This window comes from Mobula birostris, chromosome X (genome assembly GCF_030028105.1).
Source record: "Mobula birostris isolate sMobBir1 chromosome X, sMobBir1.hap1, whole genome shotgun sequence".
In the NCBI taxonomy this organism is placed as follows: Eukaryota; Metazoa; Chordata; class Chondrichthyes; order Myliobatiformes; family Myliobatidae; genus Mobula; species Mobula birostris.
The window spans coordinates 69,625,974-69,649,495 of NC_092402.1; the positions used below are offsets into that span (position 1 = coordinate 69,625,974).

General features: G+C 39.9%; 1 protein-coding gene across 1 annotated transcript in view; it reads right to left on the reverse strand.

Annotated features, from left to right (window-relative positions):
• Positions 1-23,522, reverse strand: part of LOC140191619 (electroneutral sodium bicarbonate exchanger 1-like) — a 100,920-nt gene that overhangs the window by 13,136 nt on the left and 64,262 nt on the right. Inside the window, exons 13-19 of the mRNA XM_072249176.1 lie at positions 22,938-23,043; positions 18,123-18,284; positions 17,584-17,697; positions 16,160-16,321; positions 15,683-15,934; positions 5,016-5,084; positions 1,609-1,782 (exon numbers count right to left, since the gene is read on the reverse strand). Coding sequence (XP_072105277.1) covers positions 1,609-1,782; positions 5,016-5,084; positions 15,683-15,934; positions 16,160-16,321; positions 17,584-17,697; positions 18,123-18,284; positions 22,938-23,043 — 1,039 coding nt within the window. The remainder of the gene's footprint in view (positions 1-1,608; positions 1,783-5,015; positions 5,085-15,682; positions 15,935-16,159; positions 16,322-17,583; positions 17,698-18,122; positions 18,285-22,937; positions 23,044-23,522) is intronic.

The window sequence follows — 23,522 nt, forward strand, 5'->3', positions numbered from 1 at the left end:
ATGAATCAAGGTTTCAATAAGAACAATTACATTGAGCCCTGGTCCACCCAGTCTTCATCCAGAGATACCAAGGAAGCTCATGATCACACAATCCACCTTCCACTTGGACACAGGCAGTGGGTTGCCTCAAACCCTCAACAACAGTAGATGTTCTCTGGTACTCCTGTTCGCATCCTGATTTTGATGTTCTGTCACACATGCCATAAAATATTGAAAAACCTCTTCCCCCATTGTGATTATTCTCCCATTTTCAAATTGACTCCTTGCTGTAGATCTAAGAATGAATCTATTTGCCTTTCATGTTCTTAGAACATCTCAAAGTGCTTTACGTGCAAAACTATACTTGAAGCATAGTCAATGTTACAATGCAAAAGAAAGCGGCCAATTTGCGCAGAGCAACCTTGCACAGATGATTAACATTGATTTGTGCCTTCTTAATCCTCCCCAAAGCTATGTCAATTGCGGAATAAACATTGACCAGAAAAACAGGGACAACTCCCCTGCTCTTCTTTAAAATAGTGCTTCAAGATCATTTATTTTTACTAGACAAGGTTTTGGTTAAACATCTGATACAAAGGAAAAACACACCTTCAATAGTGGAGTATTCTCTCAATATTGCATTGGTTTGTCAGTCTACATTTTTGTGCTTTGAAGTATTTTGTACAAGCCAAAAGCAAGGACATATTCTAAAGGGTTCAGAGCTTTTAGATAACTAAGGTAGAGACTATGTTAACAACAGTCATAAATATTTGCCACAACAGCTTTCACAAGGAAGGAATTTCTGGAAGCTCACCAGAAAAATAAAGTAAAAATGACTCCACATTACTGCTCATTTTATTTGGATAATATGCTATACAAATTGATGAAAAAAACAATTTTAAATTCACACTACAGCATGGAGTGGGAGGATGCAGATGGGCAAGTTATTGAATCAGCACCCTCAGAAAACCAGCCTTTTGATCTTGTTCTAGCCAGCTCTGATGCAAGGTAACGTACTGCCTGGCCAGTTTTCTCTTATTTCAGATTTCTCATTGCAGTGTTCTGGATCTTGCAGTTCCAGTATTTTTGTTTCTCTATATTGTTCTCTTTCATCTTCCACCATTTACACCTCCTCCTGACAGGTTAAATGCAATTAACGGTACTTTACCACTACCTCTTGGCCATCACCATCTATATCATTTAGTCTTTTGGTTACCACTCTTTCCAAATCTCTCCCTGCTCTGCAGTGTAGTAACTTTTCTTAGTTCAGAAAAAAAGTCATCAACCCAAAACATTCCATTCCTCTTGCTACAGATGCTGCCTGAAGTGCTGAGTATTTCCATCATTTTCTGCCTTTCTTAAGGGGAGGTGCAAATTTGTGTACAGTTCAAATGTCACAAAAATTTGGCAAAGACAGAACCACCAAAATGCAGACAATAAGCCTAGGAAGCTCATTTTTGTATGCTGCCTAAAAGGAAGTTACAGAACTTTGGGATGGGCCATTCAGCAAAGTCCCCTGTACACCATTTAGAAGAGAATAGTGCAAATCCAAGAGAGACCTAAATGAAGAAAGGAAGAGAAAATTAATTTTATTAGTATACAAAAACATTAAAAAGTCAATTTTTTTACCATCATGGGAAAGACAATAGCAGCAGGTGAAGCTTTGATGACCCACAGTAGGATTAGACAGGTGAGCTGTATGAGTGTAAAAAGGTGAACTTTGCGCAGTGGTACATGACGCAGGTAGATAAAGTCCGGTTGGTGTTTGGCTGGCATCGCAAATAGTTGCAGACGATCAAAGAACTGAAAAAAGCAAGTTTTAGTACAATTAAAAGGGTGTTCATTTTGATCAGAATCACCTGTGAAAAGTATTCAAGATCAGTTGTAATGAATATTGTATGAACTTACATTACTAATTCAGACCTCTAAAGGTTTCAAATTTTAAAGTAAAATTAAGGAATCAAAAAAATCTTTACATACGCACTTATCAAATACTTGCACATGTTGACAGTTTGTATGCTGAGGATGACATTATATGTTTATAAAGAAAATAAAATGCTTGAAATATTCAGGTTTCAATATTCTTTCACAAACACAATTCAGAGAGGCATTTCTAGTATGCCTTTCTGCATATGAATACATTTTACTGCCCTTATTACTCAGTCTCAGGATGCTTCCTACTTTGAATTATGACAATACACTGTAAAATGACATTGAAAACATTCAAAAGACTAGATGGAGTGGATGTGGAGAGGACATATCCAACAGTGGGGCAGTCTAGGATCAAACAGCATAGACTCAAAATAGGAGGATGCTCCTTAAGGACAGAAATGAGGAGGAATTTCTTCAGTCAGAGGGTGGTGCTTCAGTGGATTTCATTGCCACAGATGCCTGTGGGTGCCACATCATTTAGTATATTTAAAATGGAGATTAATAGGTTCTTGATTAGCAATGGTGTCAAAGCTTATGGGGAGAAGGCAGGAGAATGGGGTTGGGAGGCATAATAAATCAGCCATGATCAAATGTGGAAACAGACACAATGGGCCAAATGGCACAATTCTGCTCCTATGTCTTATGGTCTTACTTTACAAGCTCAAAAATTTAGTATAACGATGGAAAGAAAAATTGTTTTATTTGCTTTTGATTGGAATAACAAGTAATAGGCTAAGGGAAGTGGTAATCTGACAAAAACTATTTATGATTGTTAATCAGAATACTTACAAGCACTTCAATTACTAACATATGCTATCTTGTATTGAATATGGAAAGGGCTAAGCTATGCAATAGCCACGGTAAGACCACTGTATCACAGATGGAATAACAATCTAGCTCATCTTGTTAAGTGTACCATCTCACACTTTATTGTCAAGATGTCATGCCACAGAAATCTGTGTAAACTGTGTAAGGGCTAAACCATAATAAAAAGTTAACAGAGTGGCTAAGTAAGAAACATCCAGGAAGAGGAAGTGGGGAATATGTGCATATGCATTAAAGTATGAAGAAATATGGCCAATGGTAGATAATGACAAGTTAAAAGCAAAAACAAAATGCTAACAAATAATTAAAGCATTAAAAGTAAAATAAATTGAACACCTACCTTTTCTAACCCTTCCCCCCCCTCCCCCCAAGGGGTGGCAATCCCAATCAAATGATTATAGCAGGTGGACTGACATCAGATGTATTGTTATCTGACTTTGTGGTCATTTTGTACTTCCAATGCAACTGCCAGATATCAGTCAGTTCTATTTAGTCCATTAATACATATAATCATGGCGTATTATGAGCTACTAATTAAATAGTTCCAAAGGAAATTGTGATCTCAGCTTCAGTGCAATAATCTACTGACAATCTATTGATGACACACCAAATCATTGATTCCCCTCTACAAGTGAAAATTCTTGCAGTATCTCAACAGTAAGTACCGAAAACTATTTGCTAATTTGGTTGCTCAACTTGTTTAGCAAAATCAGCTGAAATATTTCTGTACAAATAAAAGGATCAATTTGCCAATAAATGTGATTGCATAGTGCTATCTTTATTACTGCTACACAAAGGAAAATCAACATTCCTTGAAGTGGAATATAAATTCTGAATCAAAGTTCAATGCTGGTAATTTCATCAGAAACCTTCCAATCACAATTATGCTTAATGAATGAGCACTTTGTGTGCACACATACTTAACAGTGAAATTTGTGGTGCAGCACTGAGAACAAGGCTGGTAAAGAATTAGGTCATGTTCAAAAATGTGTCCATCGTTGGTCACCAGAACTCACTTAAGTTTTCATAACCTACTTGATCTGCATGATCAAAGCACCTACTCCAAGCAGATCCCAGCCCAGCACTGTTCAAGTGTGTCCCTAAACATAAGATTCTGCAATTGCTGGAAATCTTGAGCAACAGACATTAGTTGATGAGTCCTGATGAAGGGTCTCAGCCTGAAACATTGACTGCTTATTCTCTTCCATAGATGCTACCTGGCTTGCTAAGTTCCTCCAGTATTCCGTTTGTATCACTTAGGCATGTCCTTTAAGTTATTCCATTGTTAGCTTTCATTTGATCCCTTCCATCAATATTGCATTTAAAGAATTAATAGATAGCTTGAGAAACAACTCAAAAAGGAAAAGTGGCACAGCCTTGGCTCTACGGTCAAAAATAATATTAGATCAAAGGAAAAGGCATAAAACAGCAAACCTGAGGACTAGATAGATTTCAGAATTCTGAGGACAAAGGCATTAAGAGGGATACCTATGAAAATACCAAACTAAATAGCTGTGTGGATTGTGAGGAGGATACCAGATTTGACAAAACAAATAGATTGGGCATATTCTCTCATTTGGATGGTAGATGGGAAGCCAATGTATCACTTGTTTGAAATGTCTAAATCAGGGGGCAGAATCAAACTAAGGGGTCAGTCATAGGAAATTTCTTTGCCTGAAAGGACTGTGGAAGGTTGGTTGCCAATTACATTCAGAGATTTTTAAATAATGAAAGTTAATTTCATATAGAATGGCAAAGCAGACACAAGGGCTGAGTGACCACTTCCTGATTCTACTTTTTAGTAACTCTCTATGCCCATCAAGGTCCTGAACTTTGCCTGACCCCACAAAGCCCCATTAATCCAATATCTACCCTCCTCCTTACCACTGATTCCAAGCCTTTGGCCCACTTGTTGCTATGATCTGACCCAAGCCCTCAATTTTCCTTCCCATCTGCAAACCCTTCTTGTGCCCACAGCCCCAAAGTTACCAATGTTCATTTTAGTTCTCTGCCCTTCCCTCAGCCATGAAGAAAAATCCTTGGCTTGTGCAATACTTATTCAGTAGTGCTTATACTCTATAATAGAGCTACTCAATTTTAACACAGTAGGCCCACAAACAAAGCAGTTGCTCATACGCCTCATGACAATTATTAAAACATTTAAAAGACGCCAATAAATTTCTTGGCAGATGCATGATTATTCTCTCCAATTATATTCATCACCATTTTCACATAAAATAGCTATGGAATAAGGTCCACTTTGCAAGCATAATTCTCACCTGAATTCCTTTCAGCGATGAAACCCCCATGTAAAGAAAGACTCCATAAAGCACAGGCATTGGAATGAACTGAAAATACAAAGTGATTGGAAATATCACAATGGAACCTTCAAATGACTACTGTTCTGTTTAAGTCATTCTGATTTAATGCATCTCTCCCCTCTTCACCACTTCAAACGCTGGAGGGAAAAGCTAGGCTTACTATTAACCCTATTTGGTTACAAAATAGGCCTGCCATATGCTTTCTACACAGGACCTTACTTAGTTCATTTCTGCAAAAAACAAAGGAATCATTTGAATAAAATTTGAATTCCAGGTTAAGCAATAACGAACATCTAGTTTATTAAAAAAGATTCTATTGCTTTCCTGGCGTATATGATGAATAAACTCTTCTCAGGCTTCCAGCCAGGTACAGGTATCGATATTAACCAACGTTTTGATGACAAACTCTGCCATCTTCTTCGGGCATCATCCCTGAAGAAGATGACAGAGTTTGTTGTCGAATCATCGGTTGTATTCAATACCTGTACCCAGGGTGGAAGCCTGAGAAGAGTTTATTCATCCAGATTATTAGTTCACGAGATCATAAATGTTGATAGGATCAACCTGGCTATGCACTTTTTTAAACTGATGAAATCACGACGAACTTTTGCTGCAAGTCATCTTTTACAGCATCTGTGTTTTGTTTCAAGATTGTCACATTTTATCTTTTAAACAAAAAAATCACTTGTTATTTTCTTAATCAAAGATCAAGCAATAAACTGGCTATCACGTAACCTAATGATTTTAGCTGTAAGTGACAGAAAAAAAACAACATAATAAAAGATGAGCGACAAATGGTAATCTATCAAACAATGATTTTCATTTTATCAACTAGCAGACCCCTGGATTGATTCACAAATTATATAGATTTATTCTGAGATTCATGTTGTTCTATTAAATTTATGATAGGCTCAATCAAATTTCAAAAAAAAAAACAATTAAAGTAGGAACTTGCCATCGTAATTCAATTTATTGAGCCTGAGGAATTGGTTAGTACTGGCATTGTCATATGCACCTAGCTCAACTGAGCCTCTTCCATACCTGTCAATTATATAGAGCTTTGAGCTTAATTTATGACTGTATGGGTTGAAATATGCTGTGTGCAACTTATGATAATATTAAGAACAATGCATGAAATAGGTCAGGCTTGCTAAGGTAGATTGTGCATGGAAATACTTGGTCAAATTGTGTGATCAATATGATCATTGCCTGGAAATGATTGCTGAAGTAGACCACTCTGGTTAAAACCTAATATTGCATGGCTCGCACTCCAAGGTCTCTAGTCAGTACAAAAGTCACCTGGTCCTGTCTCCTGATGATAGCAGTTTTGCTTTTAATAGCACATGCCAGTACAGCTGAGCATAAAAGTACCAGGACAGCAGTGGAAAACAGCATTAGTCTTGTGTTGAGATTTCACTACCTGCTTCTGACTGAAGCACCCAATGCGGCATTCCAAGGAGATTTGTAGACTTTGTTGCCACATGTTGCAAAAACATACAAATTGGAGACAGTCCCAGAGAAAGAGCAGCAAGGAAATCTAGAGATTAAAGACCACGAGGCAGAATCAGAAGAGCGGAATAAGCGAGGTGGCCAGGAAAACATCGGTTTCCAGAGGGTTTTCCTTGTCCAAAATCCACGGTCTCCTCTTTTAGCCAAGGGAAAGATTGTATAGGCTATAATGGATTCCCAAATTCAGAGGTTCGTCTCTGCAACATCAAAAGTCCCCAAAGCAAGTTAGGTGACTCTCAGTTACCTCCAATTATTATATCAATTTTGTACATCCATAACCAGCTGGGAGAGCCCCAATGACAAAATTTCCTCACATCTTGCTCTGCAAGTCCACCTACACTGCTTATAAATAACGAATCCCTGATCCAATTACTAATATTATTTGCTCCACCACATCTTTCCCTGATGATGGTTATCTTGCTCAAATAACTCAAAGGTCTACATTAAATATTTTCTTCTGCAATGTTCACCACTCTGTAAATATTCAGATTATTTCAACTTGCCTTGAGGATATGAAATTTCTTCCCACGTTGCACCATCATGCTTTGATCATCATTCCCTTATTCCCTGTCTGACAGGTTTCCTGAGCCCTTCACACTCAGAACCTCTGTTTCAGCATGTGGCTTTGAGTGAATGTGGGAGCTATTTCCCTCTTCTCTGTATATTGTCTCCTTCATGATAGCATACTGCTCTGTGGTTGCCAAACTGAGGAATGTACCTCAGAAGCGCTGTCTGTTTTCTGATTGCCTCACAGCAGTGTTGGGAACTGCACTGAATTGAGTACCTTTCAAAAATCATACAAACTCTATTACAGCACTCAATTCTGGGTGTAAACTGCACAAAGGTTTGTGCACTCTCGACTTGGGTCACATTTGCAATTAGCATGCTAAATAGTCATTGTCATACTTTATTGATCCCGGGGGAAATTGGTTTTCGTTACAGTTGCACCATAAATAATAAATAGTAATAAAACCATAAATAGTTAAATAGTAATATGTAAATTATGCCAGTAAATTATGAAATAAGTCCAGGACCAGCCTATTGGCTCAGGGTGTCTGACCCTCCAAGGGAGGAGTTGTAAAGTTTGATGGCCACAGGCAGGAACGACTTCCTATGACGCTCTGTGCTGCATTTCGGTGGAATGAGTCTCTGGCTGAATGTACTCCTGTGCCCACCCAGTACATTATGTAGTGGATGGGAGACATTGACCAAGATGGCAGGCAACTTAGACAGCATCCTCTTTTCAGACACCACCTCATCATTGACAATCGACTCCAACAACTTCCCAACCACCGATGTCGAGCTAACCGGTCTATAGTTTCCTTTTTGCTTCCTTGCCCCCTTCTTAAATAGCGGAGTGACATTTGCAATCTTCCAGTCCTCTGGAACCATGCCAGAATCTATTGACTTTTGAAAGATCATTGCTAATGCCTCCACAATCTCCACAGCTACTTCCTTCAGAACACCAGGGTGCATTCCATCTGGTCCAGGAGATTTATCTACCCTTAGACTATTCAGCTTCCTGAGTACTTTCTCTGTCGTAATTGTGACTGTGCACACTTCTCTTCCCTGACACCCCTGAGTGTCTGGTATACTGCTGTCTTCTTCAGTGAAGACTGATGCAAAATACTCGTTCAGTTCCTCTGCCATCTCCTTATCTCCCATTACAATTTCTCTAGCATCATTTTCTATCGGTCCTATATCTACTCTCACCTGTCTTTTACTTTTTATATACTTGAAAAAGCTTTTAGTATCCTCTTTGATATTATTTGCTAGCTTCCTTTCATAGTTCATCTTTTCCCTCTTAATGACTTTCTTAGTTTCCTTTTGCATGCTTTTAAAATCTTCCCAGTCCTCTGTCTTCCCACTAATTTTTGCTTCCTTGTATGCCCTCTCCTTTGCTTTAACTTTGACTTCTCTTGTCAGCCACTGTTGCATCCTTTTTCTATTCGAAAATTCCTTCTTTTTTGGAATATAACTGTCTTGCACCTTCCTCACTTCTCACATAAACTCCAACCACTGCTGCTCTGCCGTCCTTCCCGCTAGTGTCCCTTTCCAGTCAACTTTAGCCAGTTCCTCTCTCATGCCACTGTAATTTCCTTTACTCCACTGAAATACCGACACATCAGATTTCAGCTTCTCATTTTCAAATTTCACAGTGAACTCAGTCATATTATGATCACTGCCTCCCAAGGGTTCCTTTACCCCAATCTCTCTTATCAACTCTGGTTCATTGCACAATACCCAATCCAGTACAGCCAATCCCCTAGTGGGCTCAACAACAAGCTGTTCTAAAAAGCCATCTCGTAGACATTCTACAAATTCTCTCTCTTGAGATCCAGTGCTGACCTGATTTTCCCAATCCACTCGCATGTTAAAATCCCCCACAATTATCATAACACTGCCCTTCTGACAAGCCTTTTCTATTTCCTGTTGTAATTTGTAGTCCAAATCACGGCAGCTGTTAGGAGGCCTGTATATAACTGCCATCAGGGTCCTTTTACCCCTGCTATTCCTTAGCTCAACCCATAAAGATTCTGCACCTTCCGATTCTATGTCACCTCTTTCTAATGATTTAATATAATTTCTTACCAATAAAGCCACGCCACCCCACCCCCTCTGCCTACCTTCCTATCCTTCCGATACACCGTGTATCCTTGGACGTTCAGCTCCCAAAGACATGCATCCTTTAGCCACATGTAAGGCTTATTGAGAAAGTAAGGAGGCATGGGATCCAAGGGGACATTGCCTTCTGTGGGCAAGCCAGTTCTGGATCCACAAAGCAAAGAGTGGTTGTAGATGGGTCATACTCTGCATGGAGGTTGGTGACCAGTAGTGTGCCTCAGGGATCTGTTCTGGGACTCCTATTCTTCATGATTTTTATGAATGACCTGGATGAGGAAGTGGAGGGATGGATTAGTAAATTTGCTGATGACACAAAGATTGGAGGTGTTGTGGATAGTGTGGAGGGCTGTCAGAGGTTACAGTGGGACATTGATGGGATGCAAAACTGGGCTGAGAAATGGCAGATGGAGTTCAACCTAGATAAGTGTGAGGTAGTTCATTTTGGTAGGTCAAATATGATGGCAGAATATAGTGTTAATGGTAAGACTCTTGGCAGTGTGGAGGATCAGAGGGATCTTGGGGTCTGAGTCCATAGGACTCTCAAAGCTGCTGTGCAGGTTGACTCTGTGGTTAAGGTGGCATACGGTGCATTGGCCTTCATCAACAGTGGGATTGAGTTTAGGAGCCAAGAGGTAATGTTGCAGCTATATAGGACCCTGGTCAGACCCCACCTGGAGTACTGTGCTCAGTTCTGGTCGCCTCACTACAGGAAGGATGTGGAAACTATAGAAAGAGTGCAGAGGAGATTTACAAGGCTGTTGCCTGGATTGGGGAGCATCCCTAATGAGAATAGGTTGAGTGAACTTGGCCTTTTCTCCTTGGAGCAGCGGAGGACGAGAAGTGACCTGATAGAGGTGTACAAGGTGATGAGAGGCATTGATTGTGTGGATAGTCAGAGGCTTTTTCCCAGGGCTGAAATGGCTAGCATGAGAGGGCACAGGTTTAAAGTGCTTGGAAGTAGGTACAGAGGTGATGTCAGGGGTAAGTTGTTGTTGTTTTTTTTTATTTTTTTTTAAAACGCAGAGAGTGGTGAGTGCGTGGAATGGGCTGCTTGGTGACAGTGGTGGAAATGGATACGATAGGGTCTTTTCAGAGACTCCTGGACAGATACGTGGAGCTCTGAAAAATAGAGGGCTATGGGTAACCCTAGGTAATTTCTAAGCTAAGGACATGTCTGGCACAGCTTTGTGGGCCAAAGGGCCTGTATTGTGCTGTAAGTTTTCTATGTCTGTTTCTTCTAAAACAAAAAAAATTATAAATCAGAGCCCGCCATTAAATGCCACAATCCTATTTCCCAAATATTCCTGCCTACAACCTAATATTAGAACCATTGACTACCTGAACTATCACATTTTGAAAATGACTGGCAGAAATTATTGAGCTTTCTTCACTGTGTTGCATATTTTCCCCAATCTGAGCTGCACTATTGAGATGTCTCTGAATAAAAAACAGTTAAGCCCTACTTGGAGGTACAAAGAAAAACTATCCAGAGTTGCTGCTATTCCTGCTTGTAGCTAATACTCAATTATATGACAGAAACTTGAGACCAAATCAGTTAAACACTGACTTTGTATAGGAATGATGTATAGCCCAAAAATTCTTAATGATAGTCAACTGTTCCAACCAGGTATTTGCAGTCAATGGATCCTAAAGAGGATTTTTTAATAGTTCATTGAAAAATCTATGGAAAACACATTAAGGTAAAAGAGAAATATGAAAGCATTTATGTTCACATTTTGGATGCATGCTGTATTAGTATTTTATTCGCATTATGTATTCTCAATACAGGTCGACCTTCACTAATCCGGCACCATTGGGACCTGAAGAGTCCCGGATTAGTGAAAATGCCAAATTACAGAAGGATCACATTAAGCATGATCAGTGCCGGATTATCGAAGGAACTGGATTACAGGTTGTCGGATTAGTGAAGGTTGACCTGTACTTGCTTTGACTATCAGTCCACACATGGTATCTAAAAACTATACAAGTTACTATAAACTAAGCTATTTACAGGCTGCTTTGTTCTAGCTTGAAATTTGCAGGAGAGTTACTAATGGATGAAGACAATTAAATATTTGTGCTATGAATAGGTATCTACTTTGGCACTTTCCCCACAACTGCAATGATGTATTCCCATTTTACATCTACTTACAGCCCTCTGCATCATTCAAATAATTTTCTTCCATACATGCTGATTATCTGTTTTATTTTTTTTTCCTTTTATCAGGTTTAAGCCATATTTTCTATAATAGGAATTCAATGGATCTAACATGTTGCCTCTTTCCCAATTTCCAGTTAATAATGATTTATTTTCTTGATTTAGAACAAGTACAAAATAGTGTTAACTGTCTTCATCAGGGCCTCTATTTTTTGCCTCCATAGCAAACAATATAAAATACACTAATGAGGCTTTTGTCTTTACGTTCAAGCAAATGGATGTTGAGAATAATTTGGGTGCTATCAGGTTATAAGACTGCAAACTGCATGTATACAATAGAAGGTCAAAATTAGTAAGCTCCAGCAATTAGAAAAGTTTTTATTTCAAATTGCTTTACAGGACATGGATATCAATGGCAAAGAGTTGCATTTACTTGGTCTTCCTTAATTACTTTCTTGGTCATTTCAACGATTTGCAGTCATGTTGTCTAGATCAGTTCAATATGGCAGATTTCCTGAAGCAGATAGCTTTGATTGAGAATTAGGCTGTTCTGGGCCAAAGTTACTGATGCTAGATTTTTATTCCAGATACACTAATGAGCCACTGCCTAGCAGAGCAGTCATCAATGGAGTGGTCTGAGACAGAGTAGTAGGGCTTTGGCAAGGTAAGTAGGTAGATGGACTTCATTCCCCCCCACCCCCTGCATTTTTTTTTCGGAGGAATAGAGAGCATGTCTGTAGGTTAAGTACTTTGCTCTGGGTGTCAGATGTGGGAATCTTCCAGTCTCCAAGATGGCCACATCTGCGCCAGGTGCACTGAGATGCGGCTTCTGAGAGACCATGTCAGGGATATGGAGCTGTGGCTTGATGACCTACAGCTTATGAGGGAAAGTGAGCAGAAGATAGATAGGAGCTACAAGGAGTTAGTCACCCCAAGGCTGCAGGAGTTAGATAAGTGGGTGACTGTCAGGGAAGGATGGGAGGGGCTCAGATAATAGAGAGCACCCCTCTGGCCATCCCCCTCAGTAATTGTTATCTTGTTTTGGATGCCGTTGAGGGGGGTGACCTGACAGAGGACGACCACGGCAATTGGGTCTCTGGCGCTGAGCCTGGTTCCGTGGTGCAGAGGAGAGAGGAGATGAGGAATGCAGTAGTCATAGGGGATTTAATAGTAAGGAGAACAGACTGGAGGTTCTGTCAGCCTGATAGAGATACCCGCATGGTGTGTTGCCTCCCAGGTGCCAGGGTACGGGATGTCTCGGATTGGGTGCAGAGTATTCTGAAGGGAGAGGGTGAACAGCCAGAAGTCTTGGTACATATTGGTACCAATGACATAGGTAGAAAAAGGGAGGAGGTCCTGAAGAAAGAATTCAGGGGGTTGGGTAGGAAGCTGAAAAGCAGGACCTCCAGGCTAGTACTCTCAGGATTGCTGCCTGTGTCACGTTCTAACGAGCGCAAGAATAGCAAGATCAGGCATATTAATGTGTGGCTGAGAGACTGGTGTAGGGGGCAGGGCTTCAGGTTCCTGGATCATTGGGGCCTCTTCTGGGGGAGGTACGACCTGTACACAAAGGGTGGGTTACACCTGAACCCAAAGGGGTCCAATATCCTAGCAGACAGGTTTAATAGAGCTGTTAGGGAGAATTTAAACTAATTTGTCAGGGGGATGGCATGACAGGGGTGAGGAAGGGGAAAACAGAAATAAGTCAAAGATAGTGTGCAACAGAGATGACAGAAAGGACGGGCAGGAGATGAGGCATAATCACAGCCAGTGGGATAAGTTACAGGGCAATAGAGGCATGGTGCAGTTAAAACAGAAAGCAAATACTGGACTGAAAGTGTTAAGTTTGAATGCACACAGCATAAGAAATAAAATGGATGATCTGAAATTCAGCTACAGATTGGCAAGTATAACATTGTGGCCATCTCTGAAACTTGGCTAAAGGATGGCTGCCATTGGGAGCTGAACATCCAAGGATATACGGTGTATTGGAAAGATAGGTCAGTAGGCAGAGGGGGTGGTGTGGCCCTGTGTATAAGGAATAATATTAAATCATTAGAAAGGGATGACGTAGAATTGGAAGGTGTGGAATCTCTATGGGTTGAATTAAGAAATGGCAAGGGTAAAAGGATCCTAATGGCAGTTGTATACAGGCCTCCAAACAGCAACCGAGATAGAAAAGACGTGTCAGAAGGGCAATGTCATGATAGTCATTGGGGATTTTAACATGAAAGTGGATTGGGAAAACCAGGCTAGTACTGAACCTCAAGAGAGAGAATTTGTAGAATGTCTAAGGGATTGCTTTTTAGAACAGCTTGTTGTTGAGCCCACTAGGGGATCAGCTGTGCTGGATTGGGTGATCGGCAATGATCTGGAGGTGATAAGAGAGCTTAAGGTTAAGGAACACTTAGGGAACAGTGATCACAATATGATCAAGTTCACTTTGAAATTTGAGAAGGAGAAACTAAATTCCAATGTGTCAGTATTTCAGTGGAACAAAGGAGATTACAATGGCATGAAAGGGGAACTGGCCAAGGTTGACTGAAAAGAGACACTATCAGGAAGGACAGCAGAGCAGCAATGGCTGGAGTTTCTGTGAAAAATGAGGGAAGTGCAAGACAGATATATTCCAAATAAGAAGAAATTTTCGAATGGGTGGAGGACACTACCGTGGCTGACAGGTGAAATCAGAGCCAAAGTAAAAGCAAAAGAGAGGGCATACAAGGAAGCGAAAGCTAGTGGGACAATAGAGGATTGGGAAGCTTTTAAAAACCTGCAGAAGGAAACTAAGGTGGTGATTAGGAAATAAAAGAATTATGAAAGGAAGCTGGTGACTAATATCAAAGAAGATACTGAAAGCTTTTTTAAGTATATAAAGGGTAAAAGAGAGTTGAGGGTAGACATAGGACCAATAGAAAATGACGCTGGAGATATTGTAACGAGAAACGCAGAGATAGCAGAGGAACTGAATGTGTATTTTGCATTAGTCTCCACAGTGGAAGACATCTGCGGTATACTGGACATTCAAGAGTGTCAGGGAAGCTAAATATGTGCAGTGAAAATTACGACTGAGAAGATGCTCAGGAAGCTTAATGGTCTGAGGGTGGATAAATCTCCTGGACCTGATGGAATGCAGTTTTGGACTCCATATTTTAGAAGGGATATACTGACATTGGGTTCAGAGAAGGTTCATGAGAATGATTCCAGGAATGAAAGGGTTACCATATGAGGAACGTCTGGCAGCTCTTGGGCTGTATTCCCTGGAATTCAGGAGAATGAGAGGGGATCTCATAGAAACATTCCAAATGTTAAGAGGCCTGAACAGATTAGATATGGAAAAGTTATTTCCCATGGTAGGGGAGTCCATAACAAGAGGGCACAACTTCAGGATTGAAGGACGCCCATTTAGAACAGAGATATTGAGAAATTACTTTAGTCAGAATCTGTGAAATTTGTTGCCATGACTGCTGTGGAGGCCAAGTCACTGGGTGTATTTAAGGCAGATAGATAGGTTCTTGATTAGCCAGGGCATCAAAAGGTATGGGGAGAAGGCAGGGGAATGGGGATGACTGGAAGAATTGGATCAGCCCATGATTAAATAGCAGAGCAGACTCGATTAGCCGAATAGCCTACTTCTGCTCTTATATCTTATGGTCTTATAACACTTGAATCCCTCAATTACCATGGTGGGATTTAAACCCTGGAACAGTAGGTCAGGCTTCTGACTACTAGTAATTGAACTGCTCTTCTTCTATTCCTCTCAGATACTTGCAGCACACTTTCACCAGCCAGGGTTATATGGAAATGCTCTTTAAGTGTAGAGTTTCAAAAATATCTGGGTTTAGGTAACCAACTAACAATTTCGTTTAATATTAATTCAATTTAATATGATAAAATATCAAGGGGTATACTGGGAGCTTTCACAAATTAGGGAAACCTTCTTCATCTTTCTCACTCATTACCTATGCGCAGTCAAGACAGGGCACAATACAAATCGCATCTCACCTATGATACACCAGGAAATTAGGACATGACAGTTTGTTAAGAAGGAATATGGTGCAATTCTCATTAGAAAACTGTCTGATTAAAAAAAGTACAAAAAAGTGGTTGTGAATTCATTATTTCAGAGAAACAATGCAATCCAAGTTCCAAGTTTACGATAACAAATCAGAAAGTGTAAATCTATTTATTTACAAACATTAAACAGAATTTCAGTTATAAATTAGAAGTCTTGTTTTCATTTTACACTAATTTGCAGACAAATGCTCCAAATTAGCATGCCTCACTGAAATTTACGGCTACAAATTGCCTAATACTTCTGTTATCGACTTACCTTTAAGAAAGCAGTCATAAAGACTGAGCAACCCATGAGAATGAAGATCATCAGACCAGTGACACGCTGTTCTCGAATGCCAAGGAATTTGGGTTGTTCACCAGGAGCTGAACATTCTGATTCTAGCTTCAAACTATTCACATGAGAGATGGAGAGAACAGTTGCAGCTACAAACCAAGGCAGACCCATGATTGAACACAGACCCAACATTACAGCCACTATCAGGAGGTCAAGGTGATAGCCACATCCTTTCTGTGGAAAGAAAGTTGATAATTAGAATCTCTACCAATTTTGTACATCTTATGTACAAATGTTAAAACTAAAAGTCAAAATGCAGCTTTCATTTGCATACTACATTGATTTTGCAATGGATCCATATGAATACAATATACAAAACACTGAACAATTACATTAATTCCTTTAAGTTATGTGTACGTTCATTTCCAACAAAATCTCAAAATCAGCAGGAATTCATACTTTCAGCTTGTGTTCCTTCCTGTTTATTATGACAGCAGTGATCTGTTGATCCATGAATATAAGAATAGTACAGAGTAGAGCTGGGATGATGGCAGCAATGACAGTCCACCAAGGATTTGGGCCAATGGGGTTAATTAGCCACCCACGATCATCTCTTGTAGGCTGCAAATAAGCACAGTACAAGGATTTTAGTTCTGTTTTTAATTTCAAAAATATTTTCGCAAATTACTAGCATCAGTGCAATCTTACACCCTCTCATTAGCAATGTATTCTAAGGACTAATGGCGTGACCTGTTTTGCAGATCTCAAGTCGAATACTGGAGTCAGCTAAATTTAAGTTATTCACTTACAGTTCTAATTCTGCTGGAGTTTGAGGCTCTCATTTAAAGTGAATGGATAATATTACTATCCATCTACTAAGTTTTTGTTCTCAGTGCCTCCCTTTATGCCTGTGAAAGCTGGTCACATATTCATAATCTTTATTGAGTGAGACAACTTGTGGCATGGCAGCCACAGGCTCTGATGCATGGCCAGCTCAAGTATCATCTGCCACATAAAAAAGTCAGAGCTCTCATACAGCAAGAGTCAGGCAACAGCAAGAAATTCAGCAGTCCTACTAACAACTGGGAGAACACACTGCACAACTGCTCAAACTGGACAAGGCTACTGCAGTTATCACAAATGGCCAGCAGATAGCCAAGGAGGTACTGTGTTGCAAACTCCATTGGCAAATGGACTTAGAGTCATAATGGGAGTGTTCGCCACTTGCGAATCAGATCTTTTCCCACATCACTGGCAATGAACACTAACTGACTAGTCACAACACTTTGGATGTACCAGTGGCTGGAATTGGAACAGCGGAAATATTTGAGGGTTGGGGAAGGTGCATAGTCACAAAACCTGAGGGCAGTATACAGATAAAGAAAGGCATTAATCATGGAGGGATTTGAAAACAAAGCATAAGTATTTTAAAACCAAAGCATTTAACTGGAAAATAGTGCTGACCAGCAATCAGGGTGGGGGAGGAAGAGGGAAGAAGGGCAGACACAAATATGAACAGAAGCAGAACTTTACCTGACCACAGATTATTCATGCTCATATCCCTTCATTGCTCATCCTGCTAATTTTATGTATTTTATCTCTGGGTAATCACCACTGGCTGAGCTAGGTAATTAAAATTAAACCATCTGGCACAGAGTTTCAGTGCAGTGCACTTTGTTGATGATTTCATTTATGGCTATAATAAATCTGTGTGGTCTGCTTTACCATGCCTCTAAGAATACTAAATACCTAAAAGATAGTTGTACTCAGTATTAATAGACATTCCCCTCTCATTGTAGCCTTAATTTGCTTGCCTCAAAGTAATAATTACTTGTCCCTTTGAGAACCCTGAACAATTCCCCAAATTAGGTTTTCATTGTTACCTTAAAGATGCTGGGAACTTGAAGCTTTGGTGATGGTATTCCCAAGGCATAGTCAATAAGAACCATGGACAGGATGGTCAGGAAAACAGCAAAATCACTTATCATCGACCGTACCTGCCATTAAATATCATTAGTGAACAAAGTAGTTTTACTAGCCATCACAAGTAATAATGGGAGCTTTTTTCAAAAATAATTTAAGTTCGCCAGAAATTATTTTTAGCTTCATGCAAGCAATGGTATACGGAACCAAATGAAAAGTTAACAGAGTAGCCTTACCATAGGAATTGTAGACAAAAAGGAATACATTATAAATAATGGGTCTACATTTTTTAGTAGAACTCCCTTACTAGTGATGACCTATCCCAAACCAAGGTATACAGTATATTGTATACTAGAAGTTGGGAACATTCCTTACTGGTGTTCTGTATCCATATTCATTACTTGTTTTTTTTTAGTGCAAAACAATCTTCTGCAAAATAGAAACTGCAAACTTAAAAAAAATTGTTTAAAAGAAAACACGGTAAGCAACTTGTACATACCTTAGTTGGGAAATAGTGACTTGTTTTAAACTGCTTGAGAAACCCTGATAGGGCAAATGTAGAAAAGAATAATATAACAGACCAGAAAAGGACATCTGGGGTGTATGGTCCATGGGGTCCACATGAAGGGCCAACAAATTCACCATGAAATGCCCTACAGTCCTAAATAATGAAAAGCAACAGACAGATCAAATTAAATGTGTTACAATGGACTAGTGTTTGGAGCACTGTTGCATTGGTGTCTTCATTGTTTAGAATGTTCCACACACCACTGAAACAATCTTCAGTAAATGAAAATCAGATTATGATATCCATAATATTAGATGTTTATCACATGATATCACTATCGGTCTTTCTGATGTAATCTTTACCTGTCCCACACATCATAACAGGACTGACCAGCAATTTCCATAAAAATTGCTGGTGAACGCAGCAGACCAGGCAGCATCTATAGGAAGAGGTGACGAAGGGTATCGGCCCGAAACGTCGACTGTACCTCTTCCTATAGATGCTGCCTGGCCTGCTGTGTTCACCAGCAATTTTAGTGTGTTACTTGAAATTCCAGCATCTGCAGATTTTCTCGTGTTTGCTGACCAGCAATTTGTTGCTCCCACCAAGATTTGAATCATTCATTACTTCAATGTGCTTCATATTTACCTATCCTTCTTACTTGAACTCCACTTGGACCATGATCTATGTTTTATGTGCAACAAGACAGTTTAAAAATGCCCAACCATATACAGTGCCGATAAAAAGTATTCATCACCCATTGGAAGTTTTCATGTTTTATTGTTTTACAACATTGAATCACAGTGGATAAATTTGGCTTTTTTGACACTGACCAACAGAAAAAGACTCTTATGTCAAAGTGAAAACAGATTTCTACAAATTGGTCTAAATTTATTACAATTGTTAAACACAAAATAATTGATTGCATAATTACTCACCCCTTTCAGGTCAGTATTTAGTAGATGCAGCTTTGGCAGCAATTACAGCTTTGAGTCTGTGTGGATAGGTCTCGATCAGCTTTGTACATCTGGACACTGCAATTTTTCCCCATTCTTCTTTACAAAACTGCTCAAGCTCTGTCAAATTGTATGAAGATCGAGAGTGAATAGCCCTTTCAAGTCCAGCCACAAATTCTCAATTGGATTGAAGGCTGGACTCTGACTTGGCCACTCCAGGACATTAACTTTGTTGTTTTTAAAGTCATTCCTGGGTAGCTTTGGTTTTATGCTTGGGGTCATTGCCTTGCTGGAAAACAAATCTTCTCCCAATTCACAGTTATTTTGCAGACTGCATCAGGTTTTCCTCTAGGATTTCCCTGTAGTTTGCTGCATTCATTTTATCCTCTACCTTCACAAGCCTTCCTGGGCCTACTGCAGTGAAGCATCCCCACAACATGATGTAGCCACCACCATGCTTCACGGTAGGGATGGTGTGTTTTTGATGACGTGCGGCATTTGGCTTGTGCCAAACAAAGCATTTTTGGATTCATCAGACCACAGAACCTTCTTCCAGTCGACCTCAGAGTATCCCACATGCCTTCTGGCTAACTCTAGCTGAGATTTTGTATGAGTGTTCTCCCCTCACCCCTCCTCCCAAATAGTGGTTTTCTCTTTGTCACTCTCCCATAAAGTTGAGACTGGTGAAGCACCCAGGTAACAGTTGTGGTATGTGCAGTTTCTCCCATCTCGACTACTGAAGCTTGTAACTCTTCCAGAGTTGTCATAGGTCTCCTGGTGGTCTTCCTCACTCGTCCCCTTCTTGCACGGTCACTCAGTTTTTGAGGACAGCCTACTCTAGGCAGATTTACAGTTGCACCATACTCTTTCCACTTCTTGATGATTGTCTTAACTGTACTTCAAGGGATATTCAGTGACTAGTTTGACTGCACACAGGTCTCAAGCAACAGATCTCTATTTAACTAATTATGTGACTTCCAAAATCAATTGGCTGCACCAGTGATGATTTGGTGTGTCATACTAAAGGAGGTGAATACTTATGCAATCAATTATTTGGTGTTTTATATTTGTAATTAATTTAGATCACTTGGTACAGATCTGCTTTCACTTTGACACAAAGAAGTCTTTTTCTGTTGATCAGTGTCAAGAAAAAAGCCAAATTAATTCCACTGTAATTCATTGTTGTAAAAAAAAATAAAGCATGACAATTTCTGGGGGGGGGGGGGGGGGGGAGTTAATTTTTCTTTTTTATAGGTACTGCATTTTATAACTGCCTTTGAATAACCAAAGCAACTTCATGTAGACCATCACTCAGCATGTTATTCAGATATGCACAGAAAACAGTTTAAGAATGGTGGGTGAGGTGAATGATTTACTTGTCCCGGCCTTATATCTGAAAGGTAAAAGCAGTGTTAGGTACATTTGTTGAGATAGAATTCTTTGATCCTTGCACCACGAGAAAGAAACAGATGTTGATAATGCCCAAATTGCAAGGGACAGTTATCCAAAACTTGGAGAGCATCTAAAGCATAGTCAGTTATATAGTGTATATGGATTTCAGTAAGGCATTTGATAAGGTTCCCTATGTAAAGATCCTTCAGAAAGTAAGGACACATGGGATCCAAGAGGGCCTTGCTTTGTGGATCCAGAATTGGTTATAGACGGGTCATATTCTGCATGGAGGTCGGTGACCAGTGGTGCGCCTCAGGGATCTGTTCTGGGACTCCTTCTCTTTGTGATTTTTATAGATGACCTGGATGAAGAAGTGGAGGGATGGGTTAGTAAATTTGCTGATGACACAAAGGTTGGAGGTGTTGTGGATAGTGTGGAGGGCTGTCAGAGGTTACAATGGGACATCGATAGGATGCAAAACTGGGCTGAGAAGTGGCAGATGGAGTTCAACCCAGATAAATGTGAAGTGGTTCATTTTGGTAGGTCAAATATGATGGCAGAATATAGTATTAATGGTAAGACTCTTGGCAGTGTGGAGGATCAGAGGGATCTTGGGGTCCGAGTCCATATGACACTCAAAGCTGCTGTGCAGGTTGACTCTGTGGTTAAGAAAGCATACGGTGTATTGGCCTTCATCAACCATGGGATTGAGTTTAAGAGCCGAGAGGTAATGTTGCAGCTACATAGGACCCTGGTTAGACCCACTTGGAGTACTGTGCTCAGTTATGGTTGCCTCACTACAGAAATGATGTGGAAATCATAGAAGGGGTGCAGAGGAGCTTTACAAGGATGGTTGCCTGGATTGGGGAGCATGCCTTATGAGAATAGGTTGAGTGAACTCGGCCTTTTCTCCTTGGAGCAACAGAGGAGGAGAAGTGACCTGATAGAGGTGTATAAGATGATGAGAGGCATTGATCGTGTGGATAGTCAGAGGCTTTTCCCCAGGGCTGAAATGGCTAACATGAGGGGGCATAGTTTTAAGGTGCTTGGAAGTAGGTACAGAGGAGATGTCAGGGGTAAGTTTTTCCACACAGAGAGTGGTGGGTGCATGGGATGCACTGCCGGCGGTGGTGGTGGTGGAAATGGATACAATAGGGTCTTTTAAGAGACACTTAGATAGGTACATGGAGCTTAGAAAAATAGAGAGCTATGTGCTAGGGAAATTCTAGGCTGTCTCTAGAGTAGGTTGCATGGTTGGCACAACATTGTGGGCTGAAGGGCCTGTAATGTGCTGTAGATTTCTATTTTCTATATACAAGGTTACAAAATTGAAAGAATGTGTACTGAAATTCAAGTAATCAAGTAAAATCTGCCTCAAATAGTGATGCAGCATGGCAGAATGTTAAATTAAATATAGTTGATCCATGTGGGGCTTACTATTTATCAACTGTAAGCCACAAGTCAACATAAAATAATGGTCCTTTTCATTTTAGGAACTCACGTTGAAGGTAACCGAATAGTTGATAAATCAATTTATTTATCATATACAATACATAAACACACACATACACACACTTGCGATCAAGTCCCAAAATAAAAATAGAAAATACTGGAAACTCTCAACAGGTCAGGCAGTATTTATGGAAATAAATTGTTATGTTTCATGTTGTAGACTTTTCACCAAAATTAGGAAAGAAAGAAAACAGGGTGAGGGAGGAATGGATAGGACAAAATAGCTGGTAGGGCAAGACTAGGATTGCTATGGGGATAAGCTACAGATGAAGTCATTGAATTGATAAGTTAATGTGGGCAGTAAGTGAGCAAGAGCACACAAAGGAATGCAAAAGTTGCAAGATGCAGAGCTATAGGAAACAGACAAAATTCTGCAGATACTCGAATCTGGAACAACAATTGCTGGAAGAACTTTGTGGGTCAACCAGCATCTGTTGATGAAGTGCAGCACAAGGAAGGAACAGTCAATATTTTGGGTCGTCAAAACTCTATACCAGGACTGAGACACAGAAACAGGCCTTGAGCCTACCCAGTCAGCACCAACTCTCAACCACCCATTTACACTAAAACGATATTGATATCATTTTGCTTTCCCTGTAGTCCCCATTGACCTCCCACATAACTCCACACACCAAATTCTCTTCTGCCAAATGTTTTTAATGACGTAACAAACGTCAGAATATGCATCACAAACATAATCCTTTCACGTCATTAATGGCAATGATAGACCATTCTCTTAAATTTGAAGCCCAAGAAATGATCTTTAAAACAATGGAACATTCACTCTAATTAGCAGCCCACTAAAATTACAGCAAAACAAAATATTGAAAAATCTTGAGAATGTAATGTGTTTTCCTATCCATTACTTTCTTCACGTTATCAGTAAGACTAATCAAACTGCTTATAATTCTCCTAAACCAATCAACATTTACTTTTTGTAACTTACACTGACAGTCAGATTTGCCCAAGGAATTGATGAGCTTGTAATATTTTGCATCTTCCAGTACTCTAGAGTTCTGTTGTTAGGATTATGCGGTTCTGTGCACATACAGCTACAGTGAACACAAACAGAAAATAAACTTTTAAGATATTTGAATGTAACCAAATGTGTTTATTTCCAATTTGAACCAAACTTGAGCAAATTATTAGCAGAAAAGAAATTGAAGCACAATCCACATAGTAAAAATAGTTTAACCTAAAGAAAATTGTGTTTCACTAAAATTACCAGCAACAAAAATTGAGTTTGAGAGTGCCAACTGGTTGTGCACTATGGTTGCACTTTCATACTTAAAATGGGATCCATGGCCCGTGCACATACCTTTTCTGAGAATCACAACATATGCCAACTTGAAAGCGACAGTGTGTACGTGGCTAACATCCTCCTGAAGTGTACAAAGCAACTAGAACATGACATTACCCACCATAACAGTGTTTGGACATAAATGCTCTATGTTTGAACTCGTGTCTTTGTTGAGCACACCTTGTGAAATGTAAGAGCCCTAACCACTCTTTAAAGGGATCGTCAGTTATT